Source organism: Pocillopora damicornis, chromosome 11, assembly GCF_964200805.1.
Source record: "Pocillopora damicornis chromosome 11, jaPocDami1.2, whole genome shotgun sequence".
Taxonomy (NCBI): Eukaryota; Metazoa; Cnidaria; class Anthozoa; order Scleractinia; family Pocilloporidae; genus Pocillopora; species Pocillopora damicornis.
Genome location: NC_142680.1, coordinates 760,786 through 780,025, shown reverse-complemented (window position 1 = coordinate 780,025; position 19,240 = coordinate 760,786). Strand labels below are relative to the sequence as shown.

At 35.8% G+C, this 19,240-nt stretch overlaps 4 protein-coding genes across 5 annotated transcripts; 2 read left to right on the top strand and 2 right to left on the bottom strand.

The window, feature by feature from the left end:
- Positions 1 to 273: 273 nt before the first annotated feature.
- Positions 274 to 5,015, bottom strand: LOC113669512 (5'-3' exonuclease PLD3). The gene is made up of 6 exons (XM_027185561.2): positions 4,418 to 5,015; positions 3,558 to 3,769; positions 2,995 to 3,139; positions 2,303 to 2,498; positions 1,485 to 1,647; positions 274 to 929 (listed from the first exon to the last, which is right to left on the bottom strand). The coding sequence occupies exons 1-6, from the start codon at positions 4,884 to 4,886 to the stop codon at positions 675 to 677; spliced, it is 1,440 nt and encodes a 479-aa protein (XP_027041362.2). The 5' UTR covers positions 4,887 to 5,015; the 3' UTR covers positions 274 to 674.
- Positions 4,990 to 8,018, top strand: LOC113669513 (uncharacterized). Its single transcript, XM_027185563.2, has 5 exons — positions 4,990 to 5,121; positions 5,496 to 5,587; positions 6,161 to 6,265; positions 6,748 to 6,852; positions 7,320 to 8,018. Exons 1-5 carry the CDS (start codon positions 5,047 to 5,049, stop codon positions 7,759 to 7,761), a joined length of 819 nt encoding a protein of 272 aa, XP_027041364.2. The 5' UTR covers positions 4,990 to 5,046; the 3' UTR covers positions 7,762 to 8,018.
- A 2,841-nt stretch (positions 8,019 to 10,859) lies between these two features.
- LOC113669487 (growth arrest and DNA damage-inducible protein GADD45 gamma) lies at positions 10,860 to 14,475 on the top strand. Its single transcript, XM_027185524.2, has 5 exons — positions 10,860 to 11,002; positions 11,985 to 12,098; positions 12,664 to 12,784; positions 12,896 to 12,976; positions 13,135 to 14,475. The coding sequence occupies exons 1-5, from the start codon at positions 10,947 to 10,949 to the stop codon at positions 13,216 to 13,218; spliced, it is 456 nt and encodes a 151-aa protein (XP_027041325.2). The 5' UTR covers positions 10,860 to 10,946; the 3' UTR covers positions 13,219 to 14,475.
- LOC113669486 (thiosulfate sulfurtransferase) lies at positions 14,474 to 18,604 on the bottom strand. Of its 2 annotated transcripts, none has more exons than XM_027185523.2 (7): positions 18,389 to 18,604; positions 17,522 to 17,726; positions 16,776 to 16,871; positions 16,462 to 16,594; positions 16,201 to 16,302; positions 15,380 to 15,504; positions 14,474 to 14,772 (listed from the first exon to the last, which is right to left on the bottom strand). In XM_027185523.2, exons 1-7 carry the CDS (start codon positions 18,520 to 18,522, stop codon positions 14,722 to 14,724), a joined length of 846 nt encoding a protein of 281 aa, XP_027041324.2. In that variant the 5' UTR covers positions 18,523 to 18,604; the 3' UTR covers positions 14,474 to 14,721. The 2 variants fall into 2 exon arrangements, with proteins under 2 accessions (XP_027041324.2, XP_089044280.1); XM_089188154.1 differs by having other exon boundaries at positions 17,522 to 18,276; positions 18,389 to 18,586.
- Between the last annotated feature and the right edge of the window lie 636 nt (positions 18,605 to 19,240).

The following is a 19,240-nucleotide window of genomic DNA, read 5'->3' as shown; positions in this document are numbered from 1 at the left end:
TCATTACGGAAGATTGTGATATCCGGCTTACTCGTTAGCAGAAAGTGTCTGAAGAGTTCATTAATCTGCGGTGTTTAGTTGTCACTATTTGGTAAAAAATATGGAACATTTGAACTTCGTAATAGTTTACCTCTGCCTTCGTATTAGATAAAGGTTATCACAGTAATGATGTTTGATGCGAGGGTCACCGTAACCTTTGCATTGTAAAACTGAGCCCACGGTTTGAATTGTGTACATCAAATCGTTAAACTATGTCTGATGAGAATTCTCATGTCAAATCAACAAAGAATTTTACTTTATTACAATTCAATTACGTTCACTAAAATACAATATCTTACCTAACGCGGACGTAAAGAGAGTTCATTGAGTCTTGGGATAATTTTACCTTGATTTACATTTTGCTATTTCTACATTTATAAAAAATCGTAAAATATGTATCTCGTTCTCACATTTTACAAGAATGTGTCTAAGGAATGTGTCTTGGCTCTGACGAAAGGCTGACGCTCGAAACGACAGCTTAAGACAACTCTTTACGATGTATGATTCACATAATCAACTAGGTTGATAAAACCCCAGTAAAATTAATCAAGCAGGGCTACAAATGTTGTAAATATGTATGGTACGAGTAAATCTCATAAAGCTATCTGTCCATTAGAACCGGGTTTTGAGCTTATTCAATCCTTGTCGTAAATTGGTGTAGTAAAATTTGAATACCAGTTCCTCTCAAACACAGCTTGCAGCTGCGCACGCACATTGCTGCTATTTTCCGTTTCGTTGATGACGTAACCGATGCCACCGGTGTACAGAAAGTAATCTGCTGACCAGTTGGACGTACCGATGTATGCCACACTCTCAGTGACCATGTATTTGTTGTGGTTCACCCGGGTGAAAGGGATCTCTTTCGTGTAAGGTGGCACAGAGTATAGCCTCTGTTGACGTAAATGTAGAGAGAAAAATATTGTCTAGTTCTTGACACATAAAGGCGGAACTTATTTTTCAGTAGTTACCACAGTAGACTCAGAGCAAATGTAACCGCTATTCCCCCGCACTCTCCCAAAACTTGTGATTGGTCAACAAGCAACGTGAGAAAACGTGTAAGTAGACTTACTTTGTCTCTCTACGTGCGCTTTGATTGGTCACATTTCACAGTACGGCCGTCATATTCAAAAATATTTTCAATTGAAATCTTCCTCCTCTAATCGAACCCAGAGACATAATGAACATTTTACTAACCTTGTTTTATCGGTTCGCACTTTAAGTTACAGAACATCGTTTTTCTCTCTTGGATTTGTGACCCGTGCGCTTCGCGCTTTGGGCATGAATGAATGCGAGTGGAAAAAATCAAGTCCGTAACTCACAGTACGGAGTAAGAAAACGTGGTCAGTAAAAGGTATGTACCAGGGGAGTTATTTATAACCAGATACCACAGAAATGTCTTTAAGAAACGAGGAAAAAAATCAGTTATTACCTGATACTACACTTACCACTTGGACATAAGCATCATTAGCATAGTTCAAAGCAGCCAGGGATCGAAGGTAGTTTTTCATATCAGATCGTGTGTGATTCCATAGGCTGGCCATCAGTCGCACATGTACTTTACGATCAAATGCTGCTCGTCTTAAAGCGTCATCTATAACTGGCCAATAACTAATGAAGAATATATTTTTTTAATGTCAACGATTTCAAGTGAATCCGTCTTTCTTAATCAGTGCTCAAGTTGTTATCAACCGTGGATATGGAGTTTGAATTTTTACGCTGCCGCCGAACGAAACCGTGTCTCTCGTTTCTTCTTAAGATCACTTAACTCCGTCTCACATTTTAAACGCAATATCACAAAAAGTTAGCTCTTGATGATTTTTAAAGGTACCATGTGTTTACTGAAGGTAAAATATGAATATGAGAATAAGCTCAGAAGTGTGTCGCATTATGTTGTACACAATCTAGTGCGAGAATTGCCTAGTTTTTATTATCGTGCCCTAGGAACCATTTGGCTAATTTGGCAGCCAAAAGGAGAAAAATAAGCCCTGAACTTTACGGGATTGATGCTCTCTAAAATCTTGAGAACTAATTCGCATTAAAAAATAAACTCCTACGCCAAGTTGTTCAAAGGATGATAACGCTATCCACGGATAAATCGCTATCAGGCGGATAACTGTTATCCGGAGGTATTACCCTATTCAATAGATATCGATTTATCCAAAGGATAGCGTTATCCATCCCGCGAACAACCAAGGCCTGGGAACTAGAGTACAGTGAAACATTACAAACATGGTTGATTAAGAGGGAAAAAAAATGAACTCACGTTCTTTGACGTGTATACAAAGTTGTTGGAAAATAATCCATCACAGAAACAAAAACAAACTTTGTGGCACTGTCAATAACTCGTATTATGGCTGACAAATCATCAGTACGACCAGGTGGACAAAACTCGGATGGAGAAGAAGACAAATATACTGAAGCTGCATTGGAACCATTGAATTTTATTTGAGCCGGAGAATCTGTAAAAAGAATGAAAAAATTGTGTGGAAAAATTAAAACTGAACAGTGTTGGATTCTCTCTGATAGAGTCAAACCATGTCAGCACTTCAACTCTCGTACAGAAGCTGCCTAGCAATTACCCTGCAAACAATACACCTTAACACCCTAACATCAGAATGCATATTCTCCCCACTGTTCTCTATACATTTCCTAAGGTGCTGAGGTGATCTTTATTTTATTGTCTTGATCACAATTTTTTAATTCAGGGGTGATATTAGAAGGAGAAATTAGATACTAATCACTCTTATTGGTAAAATGGTTAAGAATCTCTAACACCAAACCTAAGGAACATACCCCTGCAGGGTTTCAAGCTTTAATATATCAAATATCACATCAGCAGTCATATCTCAATAGGATATTTTGGTCTCCAGATATTAGAATCTAACTACAATGGGACTGCCCAAATTCTTGTGCCTAAGTTAAAAAGTGGGTTAGGTTAGTGGTCTGGGCACTTACCAACATTAATGGTTGTTTGGTACTTTTTTGGCCAGGGATTTGGGATCTTTGTGTCTTTTGCTAGATCCCAGTATACCTCAAATATTTTGCTCATATCATTTGCCATGAGGCTGCAGTTGTAGGTGATAAGGCCAAGCTCTTGCACCTAAACATTGACAGAACTGAAGTATGGTCAGCTTCAAGTCTAAAACAATGAAATGACATTGAAATGTGACACAGAAACCTGCTATACAAAAAAAGTGATAAAAAGTGGACAGGAAAATGGATCACACATAAAAACTGGAGACTCACTCTCCAGTAGAAGCCCAACCTGAAGCCTTCAAGTTTTAGTTAAAGGGTGGGGTGGAATGAGGGGGAGATGGGGGGGGGGGGAGAAGTGAAAGGAAAGGGAAAGGTACATGTTGTTGTTAAAATATGGAAACCTTTGTGATGAAAAGATCACGTTTCTTTACCTACATGTGAATAAGCAAGGGCTTTCTCAGTATTACTCTGATAAACTTCAGAGAGAAAAAAATCCTTGAAAACAATTCTTACTCAGATTAAAAGTATTCACTGAGCTGTACCTGTGTGAGTGCTCTCCAGTCCTGATTTGCACTGCCAACATAAAAGTGTTTACCATCAACAAGCCACATCTTAGTGTGCAAGATTCCACTGCCAACCAGACGTGTTATGTTTAATGATCGTACATCTGCAAGCCCTTCCTTGGAAAGGATATTTGTGTCTATCTGAGGGAAGGCATCAGTAGGAGGTGTCTGTACAATTCGGATTTTAACACCTTGAAGGCAAAACAAGAGGTAGAATAAAAAAACAGAATATCAAAGTTTTGTCTTTAACTTGGTGCTAAATATTAGTAGATCAATTATACTTAACAAGAATTGAGTACCACGCCAGGTGTTCTGTACCTCACTTGCATGTGAAGGCCACTCCCATTACATTTGGCCTTAAATGGGAAAACATACTGTCATGACCTAAGTGTTACAGCAAGCTTGTTGATAGGTTCATGATAGGTGATTTAGGATTATTGATTGTCAGATCAGAATTGCTGGTGAGTTGGAAGAATAAAAAGTTTACATCGAACTAGTGTGATTGTTTGTTGCAAAAAAATTTACAATAATAGAAGAAGTCTCTCTGCTAAAAATCCAGTGAGGGGCACTGAGGAGGAAGGGAGCATTGCCCCTTAGGCCTCACACTAATCTCCAGTCCCTTGCACTTTGTGCTTGTTCCTTAGTGAGTAAATGAAACCAGAGGTGGTGCCCAATGTGTAATAGTTTTGTAGGGTTTAGTCTTTTCTCTAAAACAAGTGTTACTCCGGGACTCCCCCATGGCACTTTGCAGTAGGTGGTCTTCCTCAAAAATCACGCATATGCTACCTTCTCAGCATTCGATAACATGCGCCTTTTGTTCACACAAGAAGTATCTCTACCTGCTTTAGCAACATCCTGTAACTTCTTGAACACAGTCTCTCCTTCTTCGGTACTGTAATCTGTGGTTTTCGTATCGCTTCCTTGTAATGTCCAATAAAACGATGCTATGTCGATCCGCTCCTCTGCGATGTCTAGGAGATTCATCCAGCCATCATAGATGCTTGGATTCTGAACCGATCCTGCTGAGAATGTGACATTTTCAGGAATGCTTTCCACTAAAGTTATCGTGCAATTGCTGCTGAATGGCCCAGTTGTTTGCTCAGTTTTTGCGTTTGAGCTCCTGATAATGTGCTCTAGCACAACCACCAGGAAGATAATTAGAATTGCCATGACAATAACGAATGCAATCAAGAGTTTTCTTGTTCGTTCCATCGACGCTATTGGCGCACGAGCTTGTTTCGATTGCACCACAAACACGTTTGGATTGGTCTCCTCCCTCATCAACATATACGAGTCTCCTCTAGCCATTTGAAAATTAAATCTGGGACATTACCTAATAAGTGAGTTATAAACCAGTATAAAGTATCAACTGCGTACGTCAAATAACCTCTCATTAGACACGCTTGAAAGGGAACCCTCGTTAGAGCTTTGTGACCAGGCCAATTGTCTGATCCATGTAATTTCCAAGATGGCGGTCCAGCGTAAGGTTATAGACAAGGGCCTTTTGAAGAACGTTATTCGACACACTGATGCTCACAATAAGGTAAGGATATAATATCCTGATGTGAATTAGATAAGGTGAAAGTTTTATTCAAAAATTCTGGTAAAAAGTAAGACAACTGCGTTTGTTGTCAAGTTAAGTTATCGTCGTTAACGAGATCTTGTGTGTTGTTTGGAAACTCCACAAGTTTTTATCTGGTCCTGGTGTAGCAAGTTCACCATCTCTTTCTTTTTTTCAGTTATTTGTTAAGATTATATTCTTGCCATAATGATATTAGTCGAGGGAAAAATACTGGTTTGTGCGCCGTATAAGCATTAAGTTCATTTTACGTATGTCGTTCAATCCAGTTTTACTGTTGATCTTTCCCTTTTTGTGTTATAAATTCGTAACTATTTGTTTATTTTTTCATTACTAAGATTCAAGAGGAAAGTGAAATGTGGAAGCAGTATGAGCTGATGAACAGTAAAATTAAGGGGAGCAATGCTCCATTGTCAAATGACTCTAAACGGTATGAACTAAACATAAGCTTGTATAATGTAATCACATGCCATATTGTGTGCACATCCCTTTAACTCCCGAGAGTGGCTAGGAAATAATTTCTCCTCACAATATCTATACAATATCAAGCAGACAAGTGATGAGATTTAAAAATATCAATTAGATGATTATAATTAGATCTGATACCAAATAACCCAAACTTACATTCTAAGAATTATATAGAGCAAACACCATAAACAATTACTAATAAGATCTTGGTTGTGGAAGAGATGTGCAAGCACATTTTATGCTAGATTGATTACCAAACTATTAAAAACATAATGAAATGAGCCTAAATCTGGATAGAGAGTAACCTTTAATTCTTATATTTATTTTATTTTATGAAACTCCAGTGAAAATGGAAGGTTTGGTATTTAAGGATCCTCTTTGTCCTTACCTTTTTTTTAAGTCAGTTCGTCATTTCCTTACTTCCTTTCACTGCTACTACTACTACTCTACTGTTAATATTTTAAGGCTGTTTTATTTTTTTATGGAATGCCTAGGGGAGCCAGATTTTGAGTTTTTATCATTATTCTGTCCCAAGGTACAAAGGGCAGATGAGATGTGATGATGAGGACACTACATTACCACCCAGAAGTAGTTATTGGACACAACAACTCTTTGATTTTGAAGCAAATGATTCTCAAAGGTTTGTTTGGCTGAAGTTCATCAGGTCAATATTAAAATTAACTTACTACCATTTACACATGTGTACCTCTGTTAACCTTTTGCATGCAAACATCAGCAAGCATATTCTTCATACTACTCTTCATACATATCCTATGATGCTGACAAGGAGAATTTGTCTAATAATCAAGAGCTTCTTTAGTCAGTGATCATTTCCTTTATTCATGTGACCTTATTGTTGTTACAGGGGGATACTGTAAAAAGAAATTAGATAGTTTTACTCCTTGTGTCTAAATTCTTTCTATATTTTGTTTTGTTGATGTTAAATCAAGATAAAATCTTCCAGATGATAAATTTGTCTAGTCATTTTGGTAATGAAATGGATGAATTATTGAAAATATAGAACACATTTTTGTGTAAATTACTTCTAAAAGATGAAATATTAACATAAAGGTGTATGATTTTGTTTCATTCTGTAACTAAGCTGTTATATTTTATTACCAGATGGGGTCATGAGGGTTACAAAGAACTCTATCCAGAGGAGTTTGATAATGGAGATAATAAGAAAAAAGCTCAAAATTTTGATGGGAAGAAAAGGAAAAAACATAAGTATGTGAATATAGTTTGTTTTCTTACTGAGAGAACAACTTATTTGATCTAATTGGAAAACTCAATTTAAGTGAGCATTTAAGATTATTGTATGAAAAAAATTACAATTATTTGCTCACAGATAGGGGCTTAATGGTTATAAAGAACTTTATACGGAGGATGTTAACAAAGAACCCTTTAGTGAGAAAAATAAAATATCTACAAAAAGGAGGAGGAAAAAGGAAAAAAAGTACTGCAAAGGGCCTAAGTTTTATGAAATTCTCTGCTTTTTTTGAACTTATTCAATGTAATGTCAAAAATGCCTATATCCCTATGGATATATAGTTCTTCTAAAGTTGCATTATATACTGAATCCAGCGGTGTAAAGTGAGTTTGTGCAGTGGCAAGAAGGGCAAAGGTTGGGACAGAGGCTGGAGTTAGATCTTCATCATGATCCCATTGCTGAAAGAAAACTTTTTGAATTGCAGAGTTGACTCAAAGAGCAAAAAACACAAGAAGAGAAAGAGAGAAAAGAAAGAAAGTGACTTGGATTCAGATGTATTAAATAAAGAAAGCGAGAATAGTGATGAACTGCAAAGAAAACGGCAAAGGACTAGTAAGGTTAGAAGCAATGAACATAGTTTGAGAAGAAAACAGCAAAAAGATCGTAAAAAGAAAAGAAAAAGGCCATCAGATGAAGAAAATTCCGGGAAAAGTTTAAGTGAAGAGATGAGAGAACAGAATAAAAAGGTGCATCACAAACACAGGTCAAAAACTCGAAGAAAAGGGAAACTTGAAAAAGACAGATATTATAAAAGTAACACTGAAAGTGACTCTCATGACTCGAGATCACACAGACGGGAAAAATATGAACGAAATAAACACAAAGAGAAAAGAGTAGAAGAAAAACGTGGAAAAAAGAATGATTGATCAGTTTGACTGGATTGAGGGAAAAACGCGGTGCAAGAAGTGAGTTAGAAAAACAAAACGAGTAAAGATTGCGTGACATAGTTGCGTGACCAATCAACGACAATCATTTCCAGAAAAAGTATCAGCCGCGTAATGTGTGATTGTTTTGTGAGAGGGAAAATGTATCTTCCGACCGATTTTTTTTAAAATCGAATATACACGTACTGTTTTTCAAGAAACGTGTCTTTGCATACTAAATAAAAACTTTTTCGGTTTCAGTCCTGTTCGACTGTCAAGTTTTGTTTTGTGTTTTTACAGTACTTCCGTATCATGTTGTCACGTTTTTTTCGTATCTTCAACTCCGGGAGCAAGGCATGAATGAAAACTACTGTACGTGGTATAAACTTCCTTGAGTGTTCGGACTTGTGTGCTCCCGGGGTGAATATTATTTTTGTTTTGATGACATAAAGAAGACAATAAAACAAAGAAAAGCTCTCTGCCTTGGGAAGCCAATCTATAAGCAAATTTATTCCACTGACTTCTTCATGGGCTATCTTCTTTTGACTATTCCTCTAAATAGCTTTTGTTAATGTTACATAACATGTATATACAAATATTTCAGAGACGTTATATAACGTCGCTATTAATTATCATGGCTTTCCAAACTACAGTGCGGGAGCTAAAATTATTCATTAATAATTTACATCTGAAAACCAACTCACGTACGAATGAGCCAGACTTAGATACCCGTACTTATTTTTGTGATAATGAAAGTACATTTATCTATTTATTGCTTAGAGAAAAAACGCGATAAGAATGTTGATATTGTCGATCTAAAACAAATTAGCCCCAGCGCCCATTTCCCGCGAAAATTCTCAGGAAAGTGGGAACTTATTGACATTAAGCCAAAAATATCATTACTTTTTAACAACTAGATCCGCAAGAAGCTAAGAGATATGATGATTTGTAGTAATACACGAATCTAACAGAAAACGGACATGGCTTTAAGTAAAATCAATGTAACAGTGTTAGACATAGGACCTAAGTAAGATTGATATCTACAAATTACGAGTTCAGAATCGGTGTAATGGATGAGGCAAAACAAAGCGTGTGAAACTGAGTACTGTATTCAAACTAAAAAAACTGTTAAGAGTTAAGAATGACACGAAGAAAAGCTTTCAGTCCACGAACAGTAATGATGATAGAAAAAAATAGGGTTAATCTAATATTGTAAACGGAATCAGTAAACGGGAAACTGGGCTGAACTTTTCAAAATGCTGACGTAACTACTCTTTGAATTTGGGCGGGATAATTGGATCCTTTGACGCGCATGTTCATTCAAGATTTTTGGCCACCGCCAATCAATATAGCGTGGACTTAAAAAAGTTATCTGGTTTGCAGCGTGAGTGGAAAACGTCTGTTGCGATTTCAGCGTGAAAGCGCCGTCTTAACTCTCAAGCAACAGTTCAGCTTGTTGTATATCTTTAGAGCCGGAAGCAATAAGCCGGGCATACACGACTTCTTATGCAAAATATTGACCGGAACAAAATTGTTTTTGTTAAGCATTTGCGTATCCGCCCCCTCCCAGGCAGGCTAATACTCTATTTTTCACGCTTCGTGGCGACTTTAACTCCACAATGAGAAGAGGGTTTTTCATTTCAGTACAATCCTCGCACCAGTGTGAGGCCGAATTAATTGTGGATAAACTTTGTTCTCTTCTAATAAAGGAAAGTTCGAAATCCTCGTCACCATACGTGTTAAAGTCTTCCTTCAAGATTTTGACTCGTGCCTGTTCGGTTCAAGCAAACCTTCATTAACTGTGCGGTTTTCCCACCCAACTCGATTTCAAGTAGTATCGTGTCTGTCCCATTTTTGATTGTGACAGTCTGTTTGAAAGGTTATGAAAATAAAAACTTCCTGTCTGGGCGACACTGAACAAGGTCATTATGTTGAAGTATTATCGTTTTGATTATCGTCTTGGTTGAGAAAAGAACTTCAATAAATAGCAGGTTAAAAAATAATAAAAAATGCTAGGAATCCTCTTTTTAATTCCAGACTGAGAGATGGCCAACCGCGAGCGGAAGATGCACCTTGCACAGCTAATAAAACGTGCTAATTTATAATAACACGTGCTGATACACTTTTTACTTCCCACCTTTAAATTTAAAACATATATATTGAACAACATATTTCCAGTAACTTTTTACAAGTTGTTAGGGTTGAATGTCATGAGATGTTTTGAATTTTCTTTTTCAGTCTTTGACTTGCCTTTTTTCGATAACAGGAAAATCAAATGCATTTTGCACTTTTCAGATTTTTCCGTCTTTCCTGTGCGCTGAATTACTTTTGGACCTCAAAATAAAACAAAACAAAACAAAACAAAACAAAAACGTGTGCATGTCTCTTTGCTTCCGCTTTCTTATTTGCCTCTGGATGTTCTATTTAGTTTTATGGTCTTTTTTTGGACAATTCAGAAGCAGGTAAAAAAGATTTCGCATTTCAGCGAGTTTCAAAGCGGTTTCTAGAGCTTCGGAATGCAGGAGGTCGTTGACTTCCGAGCACTCGAATAAAAAATAAATAAAAAGTGAATAAAACTGCTATAATTTTGATGAAGTGATTTAGAAAAACTTAAGTGTCGAACGAAGGGGAGAGTAGATTTTTTTTCAGCGAAAAGGCTAAGAATATGACTTTGTTTGTCTTTCAAGGAAAAAAACGTTGTATGAATTAGTTCCAGAACAGGCTTGCCCCAAAAATCAACATATTGTTTGCTTGGGCTGTCGTTTGACGTAATTTGTTTTCCGGTGTTATACCAAGAATTTTCCGCTTGGAATGATGAACAACAATTTCAATTCTGGGAAGGGGTATGCCGTTTGTTTTGCTATGTGATGGCAGGAAACACATCGATCGCTTCCCACTCAATTTAAAGCAATTATATATTAATAGATTGCTTTCAATGCCATTCAGTTTAAACGACAAAACATTCTTGATTTCTTTGCCTCGAATATGAGCGTTTATTAGAAAAATACCTTTTCCCTCCCCCCGTCAATGGTTCTTTGTCGTATCCGGGTCGTTAGACACGTGATATGTGTTATAAATTATGCTGGTCAGCTATTTGCCTCGGGAGTTGTTGAGTTCAATCCGTGAGAGTAGCACGCCTACTTGGGGTCAGATATTTTCTTCTTTGATTCGACTACTGAAGATCAGGAATGACTCAAGAAACTATTGAGAACGAGACAGACGAATTCTGTAGAGAAAATATGGGGTAAGTTCGATGAAACTCTTATTTTAATCACTCGGGTGATGTAATAGCACTTGGAAGCCGGCGAGTGTATGTTTCCCGGGAATTACGATCTTCGCAGAAATTCTTATTTGCACGATTGTTAATCTGTTAATTGAACCTTTTCAACTAGATTCTGCTTAAATTTTAACGCATAGTGCTTGCAAATGTGACTTTATTCACAAGTTTATACATGAGGATTGTAATATTCGAGGACTTATGTTTTGTGTTCGATGTTAACTCGTGACTCACACAGAACGCACGGTCGAACTTGTACTGGTACAAAGTCAAATTATTCTAAGAAAAAGGGCAGAGCAAGGCGTATCCACTCAAAATTGCTTCTTTCATAGCTGAATCGAATTCATGTTGTGTTTCTGCAAGATCATTTCATAATACATTGCGAACTGTTGGTCACGAGTTTTCACTTAGCTTCAACGCCTCTGAAACGTTGCAGAAAGTGGCTTACATCTTTCAAACGTTGGTGGTCATCGATTTTTGGCTTTATTCGTAGAAGATTCGGGCTTCTATTCTTTTCTTATCAATTTTTTTTTAGTACTAGATGAAGTTAAGCCAAGAAACGGGAAAATTCGAGGATTTTAAATCTACACGAAATGATTTGAACACTGCAACAAACGAGCAGATGACGTGTTTATTGAATTTCGATTTCGTTTTGCATCTATAATTACCGAGGTCACGAGACAGTCCAGTTGAATCAGACCGACTAAATCATATAGGTCTTGTTCTAAAATTAATTTTGCATCAAAAACAATTCTTGCTACAGTACAGCATTCCTTCAGTGTTTTTGTTTCCTCTAAGCTTGCCTTTAAATTGTTTTTCGTAGTTAGGAGGACAGGCGGATAATTATGCATTTTATAAACAATGTGTTGCTGAATCATTTTTCCGAATTGTTTCATCAGATCAAATAACTTAATAATAATCGCTGTCGTTCGATATTTTATTTTTTCAGGGATATGGTTCATAGACTGAAAATACGTTGGGCCTTGCAAGAAGTTTTAAAGCAAGCACAAATCAATGGCCATTTGGTGTGTGGAGTGCACGATGCTGCTAATGAACTTGCCGTGTAAGTTACATATATATATTTGTATTTCCTACATGTTTTTGAGATTATGAGTCAGGGTATAGTTTGGGGCTTCATCAAAATATTTTAAACCACTTGGAAATGTACAAAAGTTACCTTGGATTTGTTAAAAAAAAAAACTCTGAATATTAATTTGGGAAGTAAGACAGAAGACACAAAAAAGGTAATATATAAGTTATTGAGGAATGAGGTTAACAAAGGATTGAAAATATCAACAAATATTGCAAACAAAAAAGTAGGAAAGTTGACCTCCATTTTTTCTAAGATTTTTAAAGCATATATCACTCACTCTTACAACAAATACAGCTTACAAGGGCATGTGTAAGGTCAGGTCATAGGTTATACATGACATCCTCACTCCTTGTCAAGCAGAAGAGGTTATTTTTAATAGTTTAATTGGCCCCCTCATTTCAGTCATGTTTTAGCTCTGCCTTGGTCATCTTCCCCCACAAAGACCCTCTTTATCTCTGTGACTTAACAGAAGGAACAAAACTGAGGATCTACACTTGAGGTCTTACAAACATATTTTTATTTCTTGTTATTGTAGTGACCTAGATACAATAGGATTGTGTGTGTTGGTAGAAAACCCAAGAGCAGATGCTGGAATCCAGGTTCATTGCCGACTAATTGAGGCATATTGCTGGGAATGTGCAATCCCTGTTATTAAGGTGAGCAATCATGAACAATTTGCATTTTTTTAAATTAAAAATTAACAGAGTTTTATATCATGTCACCCTTGATTAATGATTAATGAGGTCTTTTTTTCTCTCTGTTACCAGGTGAACAACAGCTGCAAGCTGTCTGAAATGACAAAACATCACATGATGTTAAGAGAGCCACTACACTGTGTTCTTGTCAAGGTATAAAATGCTCCTTGAATTAATTTTTTAATTAAATGGAATTTTTTATATAACTCTAAATAAATACATTTTTTACCTCTGGAAGGATTTACATCTTCCTCTCATTTATTAACCCAAAATATAATATTGATAGTTTCCTTTTGTTTCCTTTATTGTAGAACCTCTCAAGTGATGTAGAGTCAGTTTCCACTCTGCTGCAGTTTGCACGTCATTCACCAGCTCCTTTACTTAAGATTACATAAATGGAGGGAGAGGAGTGGTGAGACACAGAAAACGTAAAAAAAAAAGTGGACATATAAGCATCAGCTGTACAGTGTGCCTGCCATACCAGTAGTGAACTGTTCAAGACAGGTACATGCCATAACAGAGGAAAAAGTTACATGGAAGAAAAAAGAAACTGCAATAAAAAAATTGTATTACCCTATGTAATGTTAAGAACATAAGAAAAAAAACAAAGGGCACCAGTGTACCCCTGATTTACCAATAAACAAAGCACTTTGTTAAGTTAAATTGTCAAATTCGTGGAAATCACATAAAAACAAAAACAACAAAATCCTTTCTGGACCTATTTATTGTTAAAGAAAAAGTTAAAAAAGTTGTTAATTGCAACCTTCAGGAAAAAAACCTGTGTTAAGAGAAAAAAAAGGGCCTTGATGGAGCCCAGGTTTAAGTGGCATATCATAATGTTCTATTTTATCATTGACTTGATATACATTAGTTGTTGAAGAGAGAGAGACATGAGTTCATGTTCCCTCTGATAAGTTTTGGTAGCTTTGTTATTAAAGCATTAATAATTGTATCCACTATGGAGGAACTTGTATTATTATTCAACATTATTAGTGTTGCTTGTAGATAAGCAATGGTCTTAATAATGTCTTGAACAAATAGGTAAAAAGCCCACAAATGACACTATGTAGAATTTTTTTTGTATTCACAATATCATGGTTATTTATTTATCATTTATTGAAATGTTAGTGAACACTTAGGAATGACTTTCTGGAAAACATTTTAAAAACACACTGTACCACCTAAAAGTTTAAGTTATATCTTTATGAACTAGTTTCAAGCAATTTTAGAATCTTATTGGAATTACTATTTCAGCATGCCAGGGTAGCATGTGAACTGAAACTGCTGGGCAGTAATTATTCCAGCTTTAAATGACTGTGGACATCTCATTATTTGGAACAATAAACTCAGATTTAAATTTTACTTGGAGCTCTAAGCTCAAATACCAGCTTTTGTAGCCATTGTTAGTTTTATATGTGATACCACAGATCTTTGTGAAACATTTATATTACATTATTAGCCATCAGTTTATGATCTAGGAATCAGATGCTGTCATTTTGGGCTAAATTGTGAGACTGAAAGAAATATATTTTGAAAAATGTACTGTTTTACAATAACTGTACACATTACACATTACTGTACACGTACACATTACTGTTATCTCATGATCAGTTTTTAAAGAATTTGTTTTGAATAAAAATTACACAATTCTAGATTGTTTTTGTGCTTTATTAATAACTTTATGTAAATTCTACATAACAATTTCATTATAAATAGTCAAGCTATCTTATTATGCATCTGTGTTTCTCCAAACACTGCCCGCTGGGGTGTTCTTAAATAATTTACCCCAATTTTTTTTAACATGTGCAAATTATGGAATTCAGAGCCTGGAAGTCCACCTACTCTGCATACATTATTATGACCTGGTTGGTTACTGAGTTACACACACAGTTTCAACTTCACTCAATTTCACTTGGGTCAGCTCTTTTTTTCCATTCTTTGAATCCCCCCTATAGAGGCAAAAAAACAGACATAAACAATATGTGAAACATACAGATTGGAGAATAAAGCATCATTGGATTGGCTGAGTATTGAATGAAGTTGTACTTCAATCTTTACACCAAAGAAACCAATGAAAAAAATAAAATTATGCATTCCAGTGAAAAACACAATTTATTCTGCTTGTGGCTGGAAGTACTCAAATGATGGCGCAACAGGGACGCCATTTTGGAGCATTATGCAAGAAAAAGGAGTGGGGATGTCACCAGTTGAAGTAACTTTGTAAAATGGTAGGAAATCTGTTATTTAAATGTTTACAAGCACTTTTGATATTCTTCAGTAATGTATTTGGTAAACATCACCCATTGATTTCGCATTCTTATTGTGTAAGTTAAATTGTGACCAAGGTACCGAGTGGAAGATATTCGAAGACCAGTAAACCTTTCTGTCAGAAATGCTCCATACATAAAATAGTAAGATTTGGTCCACAGTGGGTTGGGGTTCACAGATAAAAACTTAAATGTGTAACACTTCCTAAGTCCCCTGACCTTGGGACTAGTGACTTTCACACCTAAACCTTAAACTTATGGTGCACAAATTGAACTTTAAATCTCTTACATGGTAGACTGCCACATCAGGACATCCACAAAGATGGGCAGCAAGTACCAAAGAGCATGATGACATGCCACTATTGCACATTCCTATCAATGGTTTGCTGAGGTCAATTCCCGCATCTGTATAAACTGTAAAGAAAGAAAATAATTTCCAAAAAAAGGTTACAAGTTATATCTATTTGATACATCTAATTTGCTGACAGGATGATCCAGTTTTTTAAACTCTTTGTTCATTATTTTGAAATACTATCAACAGTATGAAAGATATGTCTGATATGCTGAAAGCTATCAATTCATCTTAATCTGGTCTATTGAAGTTTTAATATTGTAACATTTAATTTAATCATTGTTATTTTATTCCACAAATTGGAATAAACAATGAATCAAAATAATAGGGATGTAAAGAAAAACAATTACTGACAATTTCTACAGAAGTATGATAGGTGACACAAAACTCTTTATACAAAATTAAATTATTTATGAAATATTAATCCTCATTAGTAATTCTCCTTACTGTCTGCCATATAGTTTTTTTGTGATGTTAGTTTTGAGAATTTGGTATTGGATCAACCAATAACCCCCAAATTAATATTTTTCTTGATTCTCATCATCTGTCTGCTTGATATTGTCCTAATATTGTAAGGAGAAATTCTGTCTTGGTCACTCATGGGAGTTAAAGGATTAATTAACTTAAGTGCTGTGTTAATTTGTTTATGGTATTCATTCTAATAATTTAAAATAAAATTTGAAAAAAAAACATGTAAAAGAAGTGATGGTTGTCAACAAACCTATGTGCACTTGTAATATTTTTTAATATCATCATACCTTTCTTCAAATCATCCAGTTTTTTAAGACTCTTAGTATCAGGATCAAATAGCTTAGGGAAAGGAATATTCATGGCACCAGGATAATGGCCAGTCTTGGGATCTACAAAAAAAAAAAAAAAAAGAAAATCCCTCTGGCATTCACATAAAAAATCAATTCTAAATTTCCCCATCAAAAGTGTGGGGGGGTTTATCCCTAAATAGGTTCAAGCAGCATTTGAAGCAGAAATTTGAATCAAAATAATTCTGATAAATACAATACCATAAACTGATCTTGTAAATAAGCTAGGATCTCGGCTGTCACAAACTTGGGCTTTCTGCAAAGTAAGGTTTTCTTTCATGTCTTCAAACCTTTTAAGCCATCTCGGAGTCAACTTTGCTGTAAAGTCACCCTCCTATATGATAAAAAGGGTCATTCATTACTTGTGTTGAATCACCTGTTTGAACTCAAGTATTGTTAAGTCTGCCTAGATTGGATTATGGTTCCATTCTGTTGGTCCTTGAGGCAGATGAAAAAACTGCCAGAAACTTTTTTTTAATGGTGGTTGGGTAAAGAGCTTAAAAAGTAATTGTTACCTTTTTTTTGAACATGATATTTGTTGTTTCATATCCATCGGCAATCCACTTTTCCAAACCTCCATCAAGAACTGATACATTTTCATGCCCAAACAGCTGTGAAAATGTAATTCATTGAATAAATCATTATAAAAATTTTGACAAAGGGTTAATGCTGATTTATTATCAGTCGGAACAGTTTAAAATGCATTAATTGCAAGCTTCATCAAACAACCAAATAGTAGGGCTGATTTGGTTATACAAAATTCAACAGAATGCTGTTGTCCAAGGATTGATAAATGTTATCAAACCAACATCATTATTACTAGGTGCCAAGTGTTATCAAACTTAAAAGCAATCAAGTTAGAAAGTTAAATAATGAAATGCTAACCTACCGTAACATGGCCTTAGCATCATTTTATTTTTTATGTTGTAAGTAAAAATAATTATGTTATAGAGTTTGCTGTTGCTTGATATCAATGGGGAATAATTTTAAGCTACTAGAATTGTAGATTTGCTAGAGATCCAGATTAACCCATTAACTCCCAGGAGTGATCAGGACAGAATTTCTCTATACAATATCATTACAAATCAATCAGGAAAGAAATGAGAATTAAAAAATATAGATTTAAGGAACTTAAAGTTGATCCAATAACAAATGCTCCAAACTAATATTGTAATTATTTTAGAGCAGAAAGTAAGGAGAATTTCTAATGAAATCATAGTAGTAAAAAGAATTAAAGGGATGAGCCTAAGAGCGTTCTCACCTTAAACAGCCACCAAGCTCTTGCACCTGTAAAAAACCCAAACTTCCCTGTTTTTTCATAAATAACAACATGATTGTCATTATTCACTGCACTACCTCTTGCATTCATCTGGAAGGTTGGTGCATCAGGAATATTTCGAGGGTACAAAGAAGTATTTTCCACTCCATAGAAGATGTCCATTTGTGAAGCATGCATTAAATGTTTCCTAAGGAAATCAAACCACTCAGTCACAATTTTGGGAACATTAAATCTTTCTTCAGATTTATATATAGAAGGGCACAAGGGGATAGCACAACAAGGGGAAAAAACTAAAATAAGAGATAAAATGAGAAATGAATAATCATGATGAAGTGATTATTGAAGGCACTGGACAGGAGTGTCGAAACGTTGGGTCTATGAATTGTAACCTTTCCATTACAATCATTAAATCTTTAAATCAGAGTAGCATCAAACCATGTCTGGTTGTCCACCTGGTTGCCATGTGAACTTAAATATAAATCATGAGGGTATAAAAATACAAAGTAAATAAATATACAAACGACTAATTGATCTCCAAATCTATCTCATCTAGCAATGCTCAAGTAAAACCTTGGCAATTTGATGTCAACAAGCCCTGGTTCAAAGCGACCCCGCCCCCTCGCTCCTCAGTCCCATATGGGGGCTAACTAGACTTGTGGAATATTTGATTCTTTCGGTTTCCTTCACTTGCTGTATTTTTGCCAAATCTGCTTCTTTTTCGCCGTTTTTATTGAGATCTAGAATCGACCAGGACGTAAAAATAGAATTTTGGGGAGTTTTGTTACTAATGTTGACCGAATACACTGCAGTTGATCAAAATAGCTCTGTAACGCAGGTCTCAAGTCTTACTTTGAGAAATGGTGGATAGTATTTTTGTCGCTGAACCACGTCACGTCCAAAATTGCAAAGTCATCTCGCTTTTTTCTCAGCTGATCATTCAACCAGGCTGTAGAGACAACAGGTTGTTTACTATCTGAGGCCATCTGGACGAAATCAATCAGCGTCCACCACAACAAATCGAACAGTCGGAAGGAGTTCCTTAAACGCAAGCTGCAGGGGGACTGAAAACTAGTTAATGAACGGATCTTAGCTGTCACATAAATTTTAGTTATACCCCTCGGGATATCACTTCACCGAGTGTAAAGCTATATGTTCAGTTTCTTCGCGGGTCAGTCAGTTTTTAATGGTTTCAACCTAACAGAAAACGCAACCAAACAAAAGGAAATAGGGGCTGTTGGAAAATTTTTAAGGGAATATTTTAACATTATGATTCGATCCCTATTCAAGCCATTTTCTTTCAGCCACTGTGAAAAGTTTGCACTAAAACTGAACTTTTTTCTTTGCAAGTTTCATGCCATTTTCATTATTAATTGAATCTGGTTTAGTAAGTATCAGCGTTTATACTGATCTTTGTCTTGTTTACCGGAGACCTGGGGCCTCTGTGACTTATTCCGGCGGACCTGGCTGTTGTGGTCTTGCTGATCTTCCTGTTATTCATTTCTTTTTGCACCGTTAGGAAGCTAGCCATAACCTCTTCCCTGCTTCCCATTTTCTCCTATGTATAGTAGTTGGTAAATTTTGGGGAATTGTTACAAAGAATTACCCCACCGTCACTAAGGAAACCTAATCGAACGATGTTCTGGTGAACCTTTGTCTATGATTAGAATAAACACTTTGGAAACTTTTTCGGGTTGAAAGCTT